At 43.9% G+C, this 13977-nt stretch overlaps 1 protein-coding gene across 4 annotated transcripts; it reads right to left on the reverse strand.

Moving 5' to 3' along the window:
• Positions 1-5394: 5394 nt before the first annotated feature.
• LOC116609366 lies at positions 5395-13119 on the reverse strand. Of its 4 annotated transcripts, none has more exons than XM_048729887.1 (5): positions 12818-13119; positions 12000-12084; positions 9507-9580; positions 9393-9443; positions 7186-9167 (listed from the first exon to the last, which is right to left on the reverse strand). In XM_048729887.1, exon 5 carries the CDS (start codon positions 9047-9049, stop codon positions 8090-8092), a length of 960 nt encoding a protein of 319 aa, XP_048585844.1. In that variant the 5' UTR covers positions 9050-9167; positions 9393-9443; positions 9507-9580; positions 12000-12084; positions 12818-13119; the 3' UTR covers positions 7186-8089. The 4 variants fall into 4 exon arrangements, 3 of the variants coding, with proteins under 3 accessions (XP_048585844.1, XP_048585845.1, XP_048585843.1); XM_048729888.1 differs by lacking the exon at positions 9507-9580 and adding an exon at positions 11056-11130; XR_007312180.1 differs by lacking the exons at positions 7186-9167; positions 12818-13119 and adding an exon at positions 5395-5629 and having other exon boundaries at positions 12000-12769.
• Between the last annotated feature and the right edge of the window lie 858 nt (positions 13120-13977).

Raw genomic sequence — 13977 nt, forward strand, 5'->3', positions numbered from 1 at the left:
CCTCCCAGCCCGTTCTCCGTTGTTTTTTGTATGCCCTAGGGCATGCCCAATGCCTGGGGTATACCGTCTGGGGGCCTCGTGGGAGAGGGGTGTGTTATAGGGGTCGCTTAAAGCGTTTGCTTAAAGCGCCTCGCTAGGGGATGACTGGCCCCCCTTGTGTGGTAACATGTGGGAACCTTGCAATTAGACCCCCGTCTGTAGTATACCGAGCGTTGGATTGGACCGCCACCCTACGGAGCGCGGAATGACCGTTTTTCGGCCGTAAATTCAAAGCCGCTGGCGTGGCGTTTAAACCTGAGCTTTACTCGAACACCTCGCTTCCGAACTCCTCGCGAATTTCTCGCAGTCTCTTTTTCATCTTTTCGCGTGTCTCCAGGGACTTTCTCGGGGGCCCTTTCTTGCATTTTTTCTCACGCGATGCGAGGCCGGGTCGAGCTCTGATAGCGGCCTTGAGCGCGTTGTATCTCTCGTTCCCGAAGTATTAGCTGAAACTCTTCGTCTGAGATATGCCCGTCTTGTAGAGCCTTAGAGACTAGCTCGCTGATCGAGTTTTTCTTACTCTCCGCTAAAACCATCGTGTCTTCGTGTTTAGCCACATTGCTCGTAAGACCCCTAGAGACTATCCCTGCGCCTGCACCCACGACACCGACCAGCCCAGCGTCCCCTGCCAGCGGACCGCCGATCAAAACCCCTATCCCACTCAAAGAGACCCCTACCCCGGCGCTGGAAAGCGCCCCTGCAGCGATGCCGGATGCCACAGAAACAGCATGGGTAACGGCAAAGGTGCGCTTATACTTTTTCCGCACCTGTCGATGATGCGTTATCTCGTTGTCTAGAACCGCCTGAGTGTCACATATCTTCTGGAGTCGGAAGCTTTGCACGTCGCTGCCGCTGTGCATACTGGGAAGCGAGGGGTATATGGCACCATCGCTAACGTCGCTGTTTGCCATGTCTGTTACGTCGGAGCTAGGTTAGCTCTAATACAAGGCGAACAGGCTTGCTCTTAAAGTCCACCCGTCTACCGCAGTCATCCCTGATCCATATTTGGATACTCGAGACAAACTCAGAGGAAGATGCTGCGACACAAACGGGGATGTCGGGTCCATAGACGACTTTCTCGTGCGGTCTCCCGCGGGTTTCTAGGCAAGCGAGAACGTTTGAAGGCTCGCCTAAGGAGAGGCATTTCGTGCGATCTACGATATCGCAGCAGATGTAGAGGGCCTCTATTTTCGGCAAAGCCACCTTAAGTGGGGCATCCCCAAAGGGAAGTGCGAGGCCCCGCTCCCCTGATTGTCTTTAGCCTCTAGGCCAAACAGTGCGCAAAGCTCGGCATTCAGGAACGCAACGCCACTGGGCATAAGCGCGATCTTCTCGGTGAGGGGATCCAGCTTCGCGGTCAGAATCTTGCTTTCAGCGCGGTTGATAGTTTCCACGATGGACTCGGCCGTGTGGTGCCCGGCTGGCAGAGTAGCCATGGGCGGGAGGGCGGGTATAGTCGTTATCTGGTGCTCCCGCTCCCATGGGCTAGGCGATGTGTTTGTGTTCTACCCGGGGGAGGGGTATCGCAACGTGCACGTGATCCGTGGCTACGACACGGCGGCGGACGAGTACCCGAGCCACCTCAATCTGTTTAGCGACGAAGGTGGGACGTACAATAGTGGGAAGCAGGTGGGTTACATACGCAACGACGACCACGGGGGCGTGCAATATAGCTGGTTTGCGCCTCCCAAAGGTGAGGGGCTGACAAAAGCAGGGCTAGGAAGACTCGACCGCTCGGTCGAGGCGTTCGTCTACACAGTGCTTGGCGCGCAGGTAAACGTCCGTTCCTCCATCGCAGGGGCCGGTGGGCCGGCCATGGAGGCGCAGGCGGAGTTCACGAAGCTGCTTGAAGACGCGATCATAGAAAACGACATCGCTCAAAGCGTGCAAAGGTACCAGTTAGCCGTGCAGGAGGCCAAGGTGAGACTGAGTCTTGCGGTCGCACCAGGAGTGTGGCTGATGCCGAGCGATCTGGTGATAAACACGCAAAGCGTCGTAAGCTACAACAATAAGCTGCAGAAAGCCACGAACTCCATGATGCTCGGCGCAAACGCGATCAACACCGAGACAAAGCCAGTCGGTGCTCATAACATGGCCGGTGGGCATCCTAGGGTGCAACACGGGACCGACAGCGTGCCGTCCCGGCGGCAAAGCGCCCCTGCGAAAGTGCACGCAGAGGGCGCGGCCCCTGCCCCCGCTGCTCATAGCATGTCGGGCGAAAAAGGTGACCACACCGCCCTCATCACCACCCTCATCACCGCCACCATCCACAGCTATCCACACCATACACAGCTATACACACCATACACAACTATACACAGCTATCCACACCATACACAGCTATCCACACTATACACAGCTATCCACACCATACACAGCTATCCACACCATACACAGCTATCTACACCATACACAGCTATCCACACCATACACAGCTATCTACACCATCCACAGCTATCTACACCATACACAGCTATCCACACCGTACACAGCTATCTACACCATCCACAGCTATACACACCATACACAGCTATACACACCATACACAGCTATACACAGCTATCCATAGCTATCCACACCATACACAGCTATACACACCATACACAGCCATACACAGCTATCCATAGCTATCCACACCATCCACAACCATCCACATCTATTCACACTATACACAGCCATACACACCATACACAGCTATCTACACCATACATAGCTATCCACACCATACACAGCTATCCACACCATACACAGCTATCCACACCATACACAGCCATACACAGCTATACACAGCTATCCACACCATACACAGCTATCCACACCATACACAGCTATCCACACCATACACAGCTATCTACACCATCCACAACCATACACACCATACACAGCCATACACATCTATCCACAGCTATACACACCATACACAGCTATCCACACCATACACAGCCATACACACCATACACAGCTATCTACACCATACACAGCCATCCACAGCTATCCACACCATCCACAGCTATCCAAACCATCCAGAGCTATCCACATTATCCACAGCTATCCACACCATCCACAGCTATTCACACCATCCACAGCTATCCACACCATACACAGCAATCCACACCATACACAGCTATCCACACCATACACAGCTATCCACACCATACACAGCTATCCACACCATACACAGCTATTTACACAATACACAGCTATACACGCCATACGCAGCTATCCACACCATCCACAGCTATACACACCATACACAGCTATACACAGCTATCCACACCATACACAGCTATCCACACTATACACAGCTATCCACACCATACACAGCTATCCACACCATACACAGCCATACACAGCTATCTACACCATACACAGCTATCCACACCATCCACAGCTATCTACACCATCCACAGCTATGCACACCATCCACAACAATCTACACCATCCACAGCCATACACACCATCCACAATTATGTACACCGCACACACCTATCTACACCATCTACAGCTATCCACACCATACACAATTATCTACAGCTATCTACACCAATCCACATCACCCACAGCTATCCACACCATACATAACTATCTACACCATACACAACTATCCACACCATACACAGCTATCCACACTATACACAGCTATCCACACCATACACAGCTATCCACACCATACACAGCCATACACAGCTATCTACACCATACACAGCTATCCCCACCATCCACAGCTATCTACACCATCCACAGCTATGCACACCATCCACAACAATCTACACCATCCACAGCCATACACACCATCCACAATTATGTACACCGCACACACCTATCTAAACCATCTACAGCTATCCACACCATGCACAATTATCTACAGCTATCTACACCAATCCACATCATCCACAGCTATCCACACCATACATAACTATCTACATCATACGCAGCTATCCACACTATACACGGCAATCCAAAGCTTTAATCGAATTGATAGGGATGCTCGTCGTATTTTTCATCTCTGAAAATTCACTGATCTCAAAATGGCCTCGGTCAGCACCTATTCAGAACCTCGGTCACAATTTAACTATACGGACCTTCAAGCCGGTAAATAACCAGCTTTAGGGATTCCCAAAACCAGTAGATAGCTTTGATTTGCTCCTTTATCTTGGGGCATCCGAGTTTCGTGTCGCGCGCAAGATTCAATGCCAATCTAAGACATTTTTCGGTAATATTAAAAACAAATTCTTATTTAATCTAACTGAGTTGAGGAATACTAAAACAATTATTCCCCTCAGGCTAAGTTCAAACGTCGTATTATCAGTGAGCCGTATTAAATGCAAATGCATGCAAATGAATCGAATCGATTGTTTCATCTTCATGCATTTGCATTTAATACGGCTCATGGATAATACGACGTTTGAACTTAGCCTCAGGGTCGATGAACAGCGGCAGGATATATCCACCATTAGTTTTCCCCAAACCAGTGGATAGCGATTTTTGCGCGTTCTGATTGGCTCTTGTATCTCGGAATTTTCGTGGATATTCATCTTCCCTTTGGGGAATAATTGTTCAATATTCATCTCCCCTTTTGGGAATGATTGTTCGATATTTCTAACCTTTCTCAAAACTACTCCTGGACCCAGTTTAATAATATTGCAGCAGGGATTTTTTTTAGATAGTTTGTTGTTTACAGTAGTTGTCCGGTCAATATTTAGAGGAACCTTTTTCAATTAGTTAGGTCAAACCAATGAATGGCGCCAATGACTGACCTAAAAAAAAACAATGTAAAAAAAGCACCCAGGATAATGCAGTGTCAGCTTGCTCGATTTTTTTTTGCCACCAACCTTGCCCTCGTCCCGAATGATGAACAAAATGGCCCTGCAGATTGGTATCCGTGAAAGAGATGTGCAGGGACGAGAAGGACCATTTTATGTTTCATGGGGATTGTGAATATTTTGGGGGCGCGATAGTTTGTTTTCACTGGGATCTAGGTGGCTGTGCCGTTTTTTTTCCCGACATCTTCACATTTCAACTCCACAGTCTGAGTAGCCTGAATTTCCGGCGCCTTTTCCCTGAAATTCAGACTACTGTCTGAGTCGATATGAGGGAAATTTTTGATGAGCCGATAGCATCAATCAGTTGTTTTCAAAACCTTTTCTTTCCACAAAAAATCAGGAACCGGTAGCACTGTTTAAAAATCATATCCCTTTCCTTAAACAAGGTTTATCTCGACCAAGGAAATCCCGACCTTCCCCTAAAACTGCGTTGAAAAAAATTACGAACCATCCCCAAAACATAGCAGCCCACGACGTGGCAACAAAATATGTGAACTGAAATATGTAACAAAATAGGGATAAGAATGGTGTCATCTGGAAATTTTTTTATTTCATTTTCTAGAGCATGTATTTTTTTATCTGTAACTCAAGAAGACAGTGTATAAGAATCAGTTGTTACAAAAGACGCAGCGCTAGTTGGATGTGTAGTCAGAGACTTATTTTCGCGCAGCCTCTATGCTGCCATTGCTGGCACGATGGACACAAAACCATGTTGGATTGTGTTCTCCTATTACACAGGTTGCACAGATTCTTGGATGTTTTGATTCCTGAAAGGAAATACGAAGAGTATTTAGTGATAATTCACAAAAGTTAAAAGAATATTTATTCAACCTGTAGAGGATAAATGATATCAAGTTGCCAAAAAAACGGAATGACATTTCAGTTTCATTTTAGAATTTGCGAAAAAGGCGAGGGAATATTTACAAACACTGTCATTTATGGGCCGGGAGTACTTCTTTTTCAATTACGGCCCATCAATATCGACCCGTAATTTGCTGGGAAAGTGTTTTTCGAGCTATCTGCTGGAAAAAGGAACAGATAAATTTTTCCCAGCAACTTTTTAAATTGATATTTTTGGCATCAGAACACATAGAAACAACGGAATATGATTGCTTACATCACCAGTAAAAATGAGGAGATAGCTGACTTGAAAGAGCAAAATAAACAGCTGCAGGTGTACATCATTCTTTTTTTTTTCGCATTCTTGTCCATTCCATATCCAATGTCCAAATACTCATTTCTATCCATTCAACTTATCATTGATAGGTTCCCTAAACCTACATTATCCATTCAACTAACCATGTCGTCTATTCCCTGATTTAAGTTGATATAGGAGTTCAAGTCTTTTACAATAGCATTTCCAAATAAATATATTATGCATGTGAATCCATGCCAACTTGAAGTGAATATTGAAGCATCCTTCAATAAATAGCAAAATTATCATTCCACTGTCAAGTTCAAATCCACTGCTTCTTCTTTACAACAACAGTATATGTAAAACAATGGCCCATACTCCATGAATTGATGTACATGCCAACCAAATGCTTCAGAAAGTTTATAAGCTGATGTCCTTATCCAGGTAGTGTTCAGACCATGTTTTTACTTTTGTAAGCAGTTAACTGTACAGCCTGAATATATCCCATGAACGATTAGTAATCCATCTGTTGCCATCCATCTTTTTTATCGCTGAGAAAGAAGAAAGGAACTTATTAATTTTAGATGACAGCTATTTCGAATTTTATCAGTAAGCTTGTTCCATTAAAAGATAAATTGCTAAACATTTTCCAGGACAAAATTGAATTGAATTGAATAATTGTAGACTTACCCGAAACTTGTGGTTCTTTCCACGACAACCTTTGTCCAACTGTGTTTAGTTGTAGGGAGTTTGAGTTGAATTCAATCCGTCAAGAAATACATTTCAAAAAGCTACACCGCCACGTGCTCACACTCTTCGACTAGGATGTGCACGAACGAACTAAAATGATTGAATTCATTCCTTATTTATATTATTTTAAAGCAAAATAGTTTGCAGGTTTCCAAAATAGTCTTAAACTAAAGTTATTCGTTGATAATTGCAGATATTTGAAGGATAATTCGCCCCATGACAGGTTCTCCAATAGGGTTCTGGATTCCGGATCCTAGTGTGTGGATTCCGGATCCTAGTGTGTGGATTCCGGATTCCATGTGGGTTTTTTCCCGTGGATTCCGGATTCCATTTTTGTGTTCCAGGTTTTTTACAAAACTTTAAATACCTCCAGTGCCTATATGTTCTAAATCTTTCTAATGCCTGTAAAGTTTTGTTTTTACCTTTTGATTCCATTTATAAACGTTTTGCGTTGTGTCGCTCGTTGTGTAGACCACATCAAGAAATTTTAAAAGAAACAGTTTTTTTATTACTGTCAAAAAACAAAACTGCATATCAAAGCATACTGTATCTTTTGTCTGTGCGTTACGTGGATAACTATGCTTCGATATAAGTCGAAAAGTCGCAAATTTAATAGATCAAGGAAACCTTATTAACTCATCGGGCAATAAATGTTGCTGAGAATATGCCTACTTCTTTGTATATCAAAACACATTATCAGGCTCTGATATTTTGTTTGACCGTGCCATTGTGGCCCGCTTTGGTGGAATATCAGGGCGAGTTTGGGAGAGCCATGGTAAGTATTTTGGCACGAGCCTATGACAATAACTAAAGTAGACATCACTATCGTAAAATGAAACGCATTGTTTAGCGTCCTGATAAACTAACGCCTTCCACTCTCCTCGGGAACGACTCTTCTGTTGCTTCTGTGGGTCTGTGGGGGGTAGAAGAAGCCAGCCACTTTCCTTCTTCGTTCTCATCTTTCCGTGTCTTTCCGTGTCTGATGTGGAACGATTACTAGGGCAATAACCTACGCTTTAAGATCAGGCAGGGGCTCGGCCAGCCTGCAGTCTTCGCGCACCAACAGACTAAGATACTTTGTCACGCACAAGTACTTTAATGTAATGTAATGCTGCTAGTATAGCTTTGTGTCTCTACCTGTAATTCAGTCGAAACACTAAGAGAGGTCATATGTGAATAAACTTGAATTATTATTATGTCTTCTTCGGGAGTTATGGTTGCGGTCTGGTCATCAATGGTGAGGCTTTCTACTTTTGCCAGCAGAGATCTGGGGAATTGCCGTTGCATACCTCGTCGAAGGTATATTTCAGATGGTCATTAGTCTGATCGAGCCATCTGAAAGTTACGCTGTTCTTTTGGAATCGTCCAGTTGCAGCGATGACCAAAACGTTATCAAAACCATAACGGCGAGCCAATACGGAGATGCTTTCCGTCGGTAATCGTGTCTGACGGCGACGATGTCGTCTTTGTAGTACAAGACCTGCACCCTGGTACTTCCACCGGTGTCATTTACTGTGACTGTTGATCGAGCTTCACTTACGAAGTCTAGCACGTCGTCTGAGCCCGTTTCGATTCGGTCAGGCAGCATACTCAGTGAGTATGGAAGGGTTCCTGTCAGCTTTTTTGTCTTAGCTCGGACATTTGCTTGTCGCACTCCTCTCCCATACTCCCGTGTAAATTCCCGCATGGTCTCTGCAAGTCTGCGGTCTTCTGTCTCATCACCAGTCCCCTCTTTCGTCTGCGTTTTCTTGGATGGCCTCTGCATCAGACTTGGTGGATCGCCCGAGATAATCTTCTCCGGATAAAACGAGTTCGGCCCTGTGAAGTATGTAAAATGCTTCTGGTAATTTCGGAGCATGTCATCTTCCACACAGTGCGCTCGTCTATAAACATACTCCACAATAGTTGGCATGTCATGATCGGAACGCATGGCTTTGAAGAAACACTCGACAGAAAGAGTTGTCAGACTCGCAAATCTGATCTCCTCCAGGACTCGCTCTTCGCCGATCTCTGTTAAGGTGTTTGCGAGGCTGGTCAGTGAGTCAAGCGCGATTTGGAATGACTGGCGGGTGCAACGTGGAATTGTCATGTCAGGGCCATTCGTGCTCAGCTTCCCTGTCCTCTCCTTTGCCTTTTCTTCATGATCTAATAAAAACGCGACCAGATGTTCTATCTGTCTTTTGTGTTCGTCAAACCTCTCGGGGAAATTCTCTTTCTCACACTTCTTATCCAGACGGAACACATTGGCATACATCGACATATTCTGCTGGAGAGGCACCAGTCCAACAGCTGATGTAACCATTCTAACGGCCCATATGTAAATATTTTTAGCGAGATCTCCGCCTCCCTCCCTTCAACCCGGAAAAAAGGATGAATCAGAGCTTGAAGAGGGCGATCGTAGAACTCGCCTCCTTTTTTTGCTATATCCAAAAAACCCAACATTAAAAAGCATTAGGTCATTTTCAACTAAAAATGCTCCCTGCCACACTGAGCTTTATGCTTTTATACCATAAAATTAGATATCTTTCAACATAAGATTTTACAACATTGACCTGAAAAAAAGTAATAATTGTCTTGTTGACTATATTCCCTAAAAGTACTGTCAATAAAAATATACTAGCAAATCAACATACGCTCTTGTTTACCTAGACATTGGCGAAAGAGGACAACTCCTTTCTTGTTTTCTTTTTCTTTCCCTGTCATAAAAAATTATAAGTAACCCAAATCAATTCACCATACCACATCAGAGCTCACCCTACCATTTTTTAGCATATTCCTCATGCTCTCTCTTCTTGAATTTCCTGTGTTTTTTTTCTTTCTTGTGCTTTCCCATCTGTTGCATAAGAGAAAAACAAAAGTAATATTTCACTCCACTATTACTGTTCCATAAGCAATTACTGTGAAATAATTCCAACCATAATATAAGCCCACTATTCCGTGAAATAACATATGCCTCCCCTACACCTGAAAAAATGCCTCTGCTAAAAAAAACTTTTTGATTATCAGGGGCGTACGCATGATTTTTAAGTTGCAGTTATAGCATTCAGAAGCTGGATAAGGGCGTGGCCCCTCATCTAGGCTCTTACCGAAAGTGCTCGTTAAAAAAGCATTAAATGCTAAAAGCAGTGCTTGTTTTTTGCCAAAAAAGTGTTAAAATAATGCTATTTTTTTTTTAAAATGCTTGTGGATTAAAAGAAATGCTCATTTTTTCAGACTTTTTTTTAATCATATAGAACATTACATTTTCAGATTTTCGCTCACATGTTTTAACATCAAAATTTAACGATCAATGTTTTTTCCATTTAAGTCCAACACACGCTTGTCATTGGGTCATCATTACCCATTTTAGAAGTTAGTCATCGCTTGTTGTACTGGGTCATCACACTTGCTTGCAGATAGTCAACTAAGGCATGCTCCTGTTGGTCGTTGAATGCGGAATTGAGAACAGAGAATACCCTTTCTGCTGCAGCCGAGGATGGCTGCACCAACAGCACTTTCTTCACTGCAGAAGCCCAGTGAGGGAGCTGTTCCTTGTGGTCGTGCCACCATTTTACCTTTCGCTCTTCCGTGTTGATTACCACATCTGCAGTGGCAGCTAAGTAAGCAGGTAGTTCAGCTTTTAGGCCGTTTATAATGCAATCATCTTTGAGAAAAGGGAAGATTCGCAAGGCCTCTACTGAGTGCTGAGTTGGCTTCAGCCACTGGACGCTGACCGGACACATATACCTCGCAGCCTTGAACGTGTTGTATAGTTGGACATTGAACTTTCTCAGAAACCAATCTATGGCTGGTTGAACACATGCCTTTGCCTGCTGTACGAGGGCTTCTACGTTTTGGGCAGGATTTTCTTCAGCGATTGCTGCTGCGACTGCACGCACGTTTGGAAAGTGAGGGGCTTGGCAGGCTTGGGCAACAGCATGGAGTTTCTCATAACACTAGAACACGAGAGGGGCATCAGCTTCCAAGAAATAGGCCGCTTCTACAAAGTGCTCCCCAACATCGATGGTGATGGCGAGCTCGAGCTTCAGGTTGATCACTCGCTCAGGATCGGAAAGTATTGCCTGGAGTTGAGGGAGTAACTGTGGACCAATATTAGCGGCTTCTGCTTCTATCAAGAATCCCTCAATATCTCCAAACTGCAGTAATATTTGTTTGTAGACTTCCCTCTGACCACCATCTGGTCTCACTGTATGATCTCGGTTTTTGCCCAGTCAGATCTGTCCACATCAGCTTTGCCTTGTAACTATGGCGGAACAGGCGAAGCCACACGCTACCGAACTCACCATACCACATCAGAGCTCACCCTACCATTTTTTAGCATATTCCTCATGCTCTCTCTTCTTGAATTTCCTGTGTTTTTTTTTCTTTCTTGTGCTTTCCCATCTGTTGCATAAGAGAAAAACAAAAGTAATATTTCACTCCACTATTACTGTTTCATAAGCAATTACTGTGAAATAATTCCAACCATAATATAAGCCCACTATTCCGTGAAATAACACTATGCCTCCCCTACACCTGAAAAAATGCCTCTGCTAAAAAAACTTTTTGATTATCAGGGGCGTACGCATGATTTTTAAGTTGCAGTTATAGCATTCAGAAGCTGGATAAGGGCGTGGCCCCTCATCCCCGTGAAAAGCTCATAGCGTCCACTTTTGTGTTGGAAATTGGCAGCAATATTACTCAAACCTCTGTCATCCTCGTCGCATGGCACTGAACGACATGTGTTTGGAAATAATCTGTGAACTACCACGCTTAAGAAAATTATATATTTTTTTCCTCGTTATATATATTAAACTACGTACATAAAAATGAATAAGCAAACATTTGATTTTTCCCTCGTTATGCAAATAAGATCACCAATTTTTTTGCAGTCCAGTGACTGCAGGCCTATAACCTGCGTACGCCCCTGATTATAATCTCAACCAAATATCAGTCCACCAAAAAGTATGTGAAAGCTATAGGCAATGGCCTCATTTTTCATGTTGCATGATAACCAACAAAAAAGCAGTAATCAGAGTACAAGCTCATTCCCAGTAAAAGAATTTAACAGTCGTTCAAATCAGGAAAGTGCACGTCCCTGTTCAAATCAAATCCTTTTTTCATCTTATTTTCTTCTGTTGCCTTTTTTTGTCAACATGTTTATCTTAGTTTTTCAAACACGTTTTTAAGATTATTTTGTGATTTTGCCCCCTCCCCTTCCCCCCTCTGATTCCTGCTATGGCTTTGTTTGTTATATGAGTATCAAAACATACCTCAGACGTGTCTTGACGTGTCGTGACTGTTGAAGATTATAGTAGTAGTTATTGAAATCCTAGTTTTGTCGATGTCTGTAGACAACTTTCACCCCAAACATTACCGTTGCATCGGCATTTTTCAAATGAAAGACAAAGAACAAGTAAAATAAAGTCTCATTTTGTAGAAAAACTTAATTTCGCAAAGCTGTTTATATATTTTTAGGCGCACTGTGACAGCTAAATGTCAAATCATTAAACTGAGATGAAACCTTATTGATGTTAGCCTTGATTGGCCCACTTTATACCGGGCAGTGGAATGTTTTTTTCTGTGATGAAAACTTTCTACAACTCGACACAACTAGAACATGAAGCGATTTCCCGTAAGTTAGCTCTTTGGCGGGCAATTAAGATTTTTTAAGAAAAACCCGAAAAGTTTACCGTGTGACTTTCCGGGTTTCTGAGCTTATCAGCGTTTTAAGAAACGACTACCTGAAAACAAATTGAACTAGCTAATTATCTCATAAAGATCACTGATTCCGCATGAAAACGCTGTGTAGCCATTTTGGGAAACAAGGTAGGTTTAATAATAACGGCAATATTTTGGGGGTCGTAGCTTTTGGGGTCACAGGTTTTAGGTCTTCGTTTTGTAGACACCCAACTTACACGTGTTTGAAGTGAAAACTCTTTTGACCGATTACTTCGTCGAGATCAGAACTTCCTGTTCTCACAGATATGGAGAGGCGATTTCTTATGATTGTTTTTTTACAATGCAATAAATATTTAAATAATTGAATGTCATTATCAATAAGAATTCGAAAGAATAAATCTGCCCTTACCCTCCTTTGTTGTTGATTCTTGCCTGTGTGAGGCTAGAAAGCGAGAACTTGGAGGTGTTTGATCGCATGTTCAAACCTACCCGCGTCTCATTGGCTAATAAAATAATAACCATGGAATGGCTTCTTCGTCAACCGCCAAAAGGTTGAAATGAAAATCACGTGCATATAAACAGATAAATCAAAATGAACCATAACCATCGTTCTTTTGGAAAAAGAAGCCAAATATTAAAATAATTTTTATACTAATTCTTGTATTCCGGATTCCAGCTTAACTGCTTAAGTCTTAGATTCCGGATCCTAGTGTGTGGATTCCGGATTCCAGTAGCATGGATTCCGGATTCCAAGTATCATTTTTTCATGGATTCCGGATTCCGGATTACCTGTCATGGGGCGAGATAATGAACAAAATTCAACTCCCGAATTGAGCTCGCGAATGACGACTGCGTGAATTTCAGCGTTCGCTCGACCAAAGTACGTGTGGCTTCAGAAATTACCGAGATTTCTGCTAATGGGTGTGGATAGCTGTGTATGGTGTGGATAGCTGTGTAGTGTGGATAGCTGTGTATAGCTGTGGATAGCTGTGTATGGCTGTGTATGGTGTGGATGGTTGTGGATGGTGTGAATAGCTGTAAATGGCGTGAATAGCTGTGGATGGTGTGGATAGCTGTGTATGGTGTGGATAGCTGTGGATGGCTGTGTATGGCGTGGATAGCTGTGTATGGTGTGGATAGCTGTGAATGGCTGTGTATAGCGTGGATAGCTGTGTATGGTGTGGATGGGTGTGGATGGTGTGGATAGCTGTGTATGGTGTGGATAGCTGTGTATGGTGTGGATAGTTGTGTATGGTGTGGATAGCTGTGGATGGTGTGGATAGCTGTGTATGGCTGTGGATGGTGTGGATAGCTGTGTATGGTGTGGGTAGCTGTGTATGGTGTGGATAGCTGTGTATGGTGTGGATGGGTGTGGATGGTGTGGATAGCTGTGTATGGTGTGGATAGCTGTGTATGGTGTGGATAGTTGTGTATGGTGTGGATAGCTGTGGATGGTGTGGATAGCTGTGTATGGCTGTGGATGGTGTGGATAGCTGTGTATGGTGTGGGTAGCTGTGTATGGTGTGGATAGCTGTGTATGGTGTAGATAGCTGTGTATGGTGTGGATAG

Source organism: Nematostella vectensis, chromosome 7 (genome assembly GCF_932526225.1).
Source record: "Nematostella vectensis chromosome 7, jaNemVect1.1, whole genome shotgun sequence".
NCBI classification, from domain to species: domain Eukaryota; kingdom Metazoa; phylum Cnidaria; class Anthozoa; order Actiniaria; family Edwardsiidae; genus Nematostella; species Nematostella vectensis.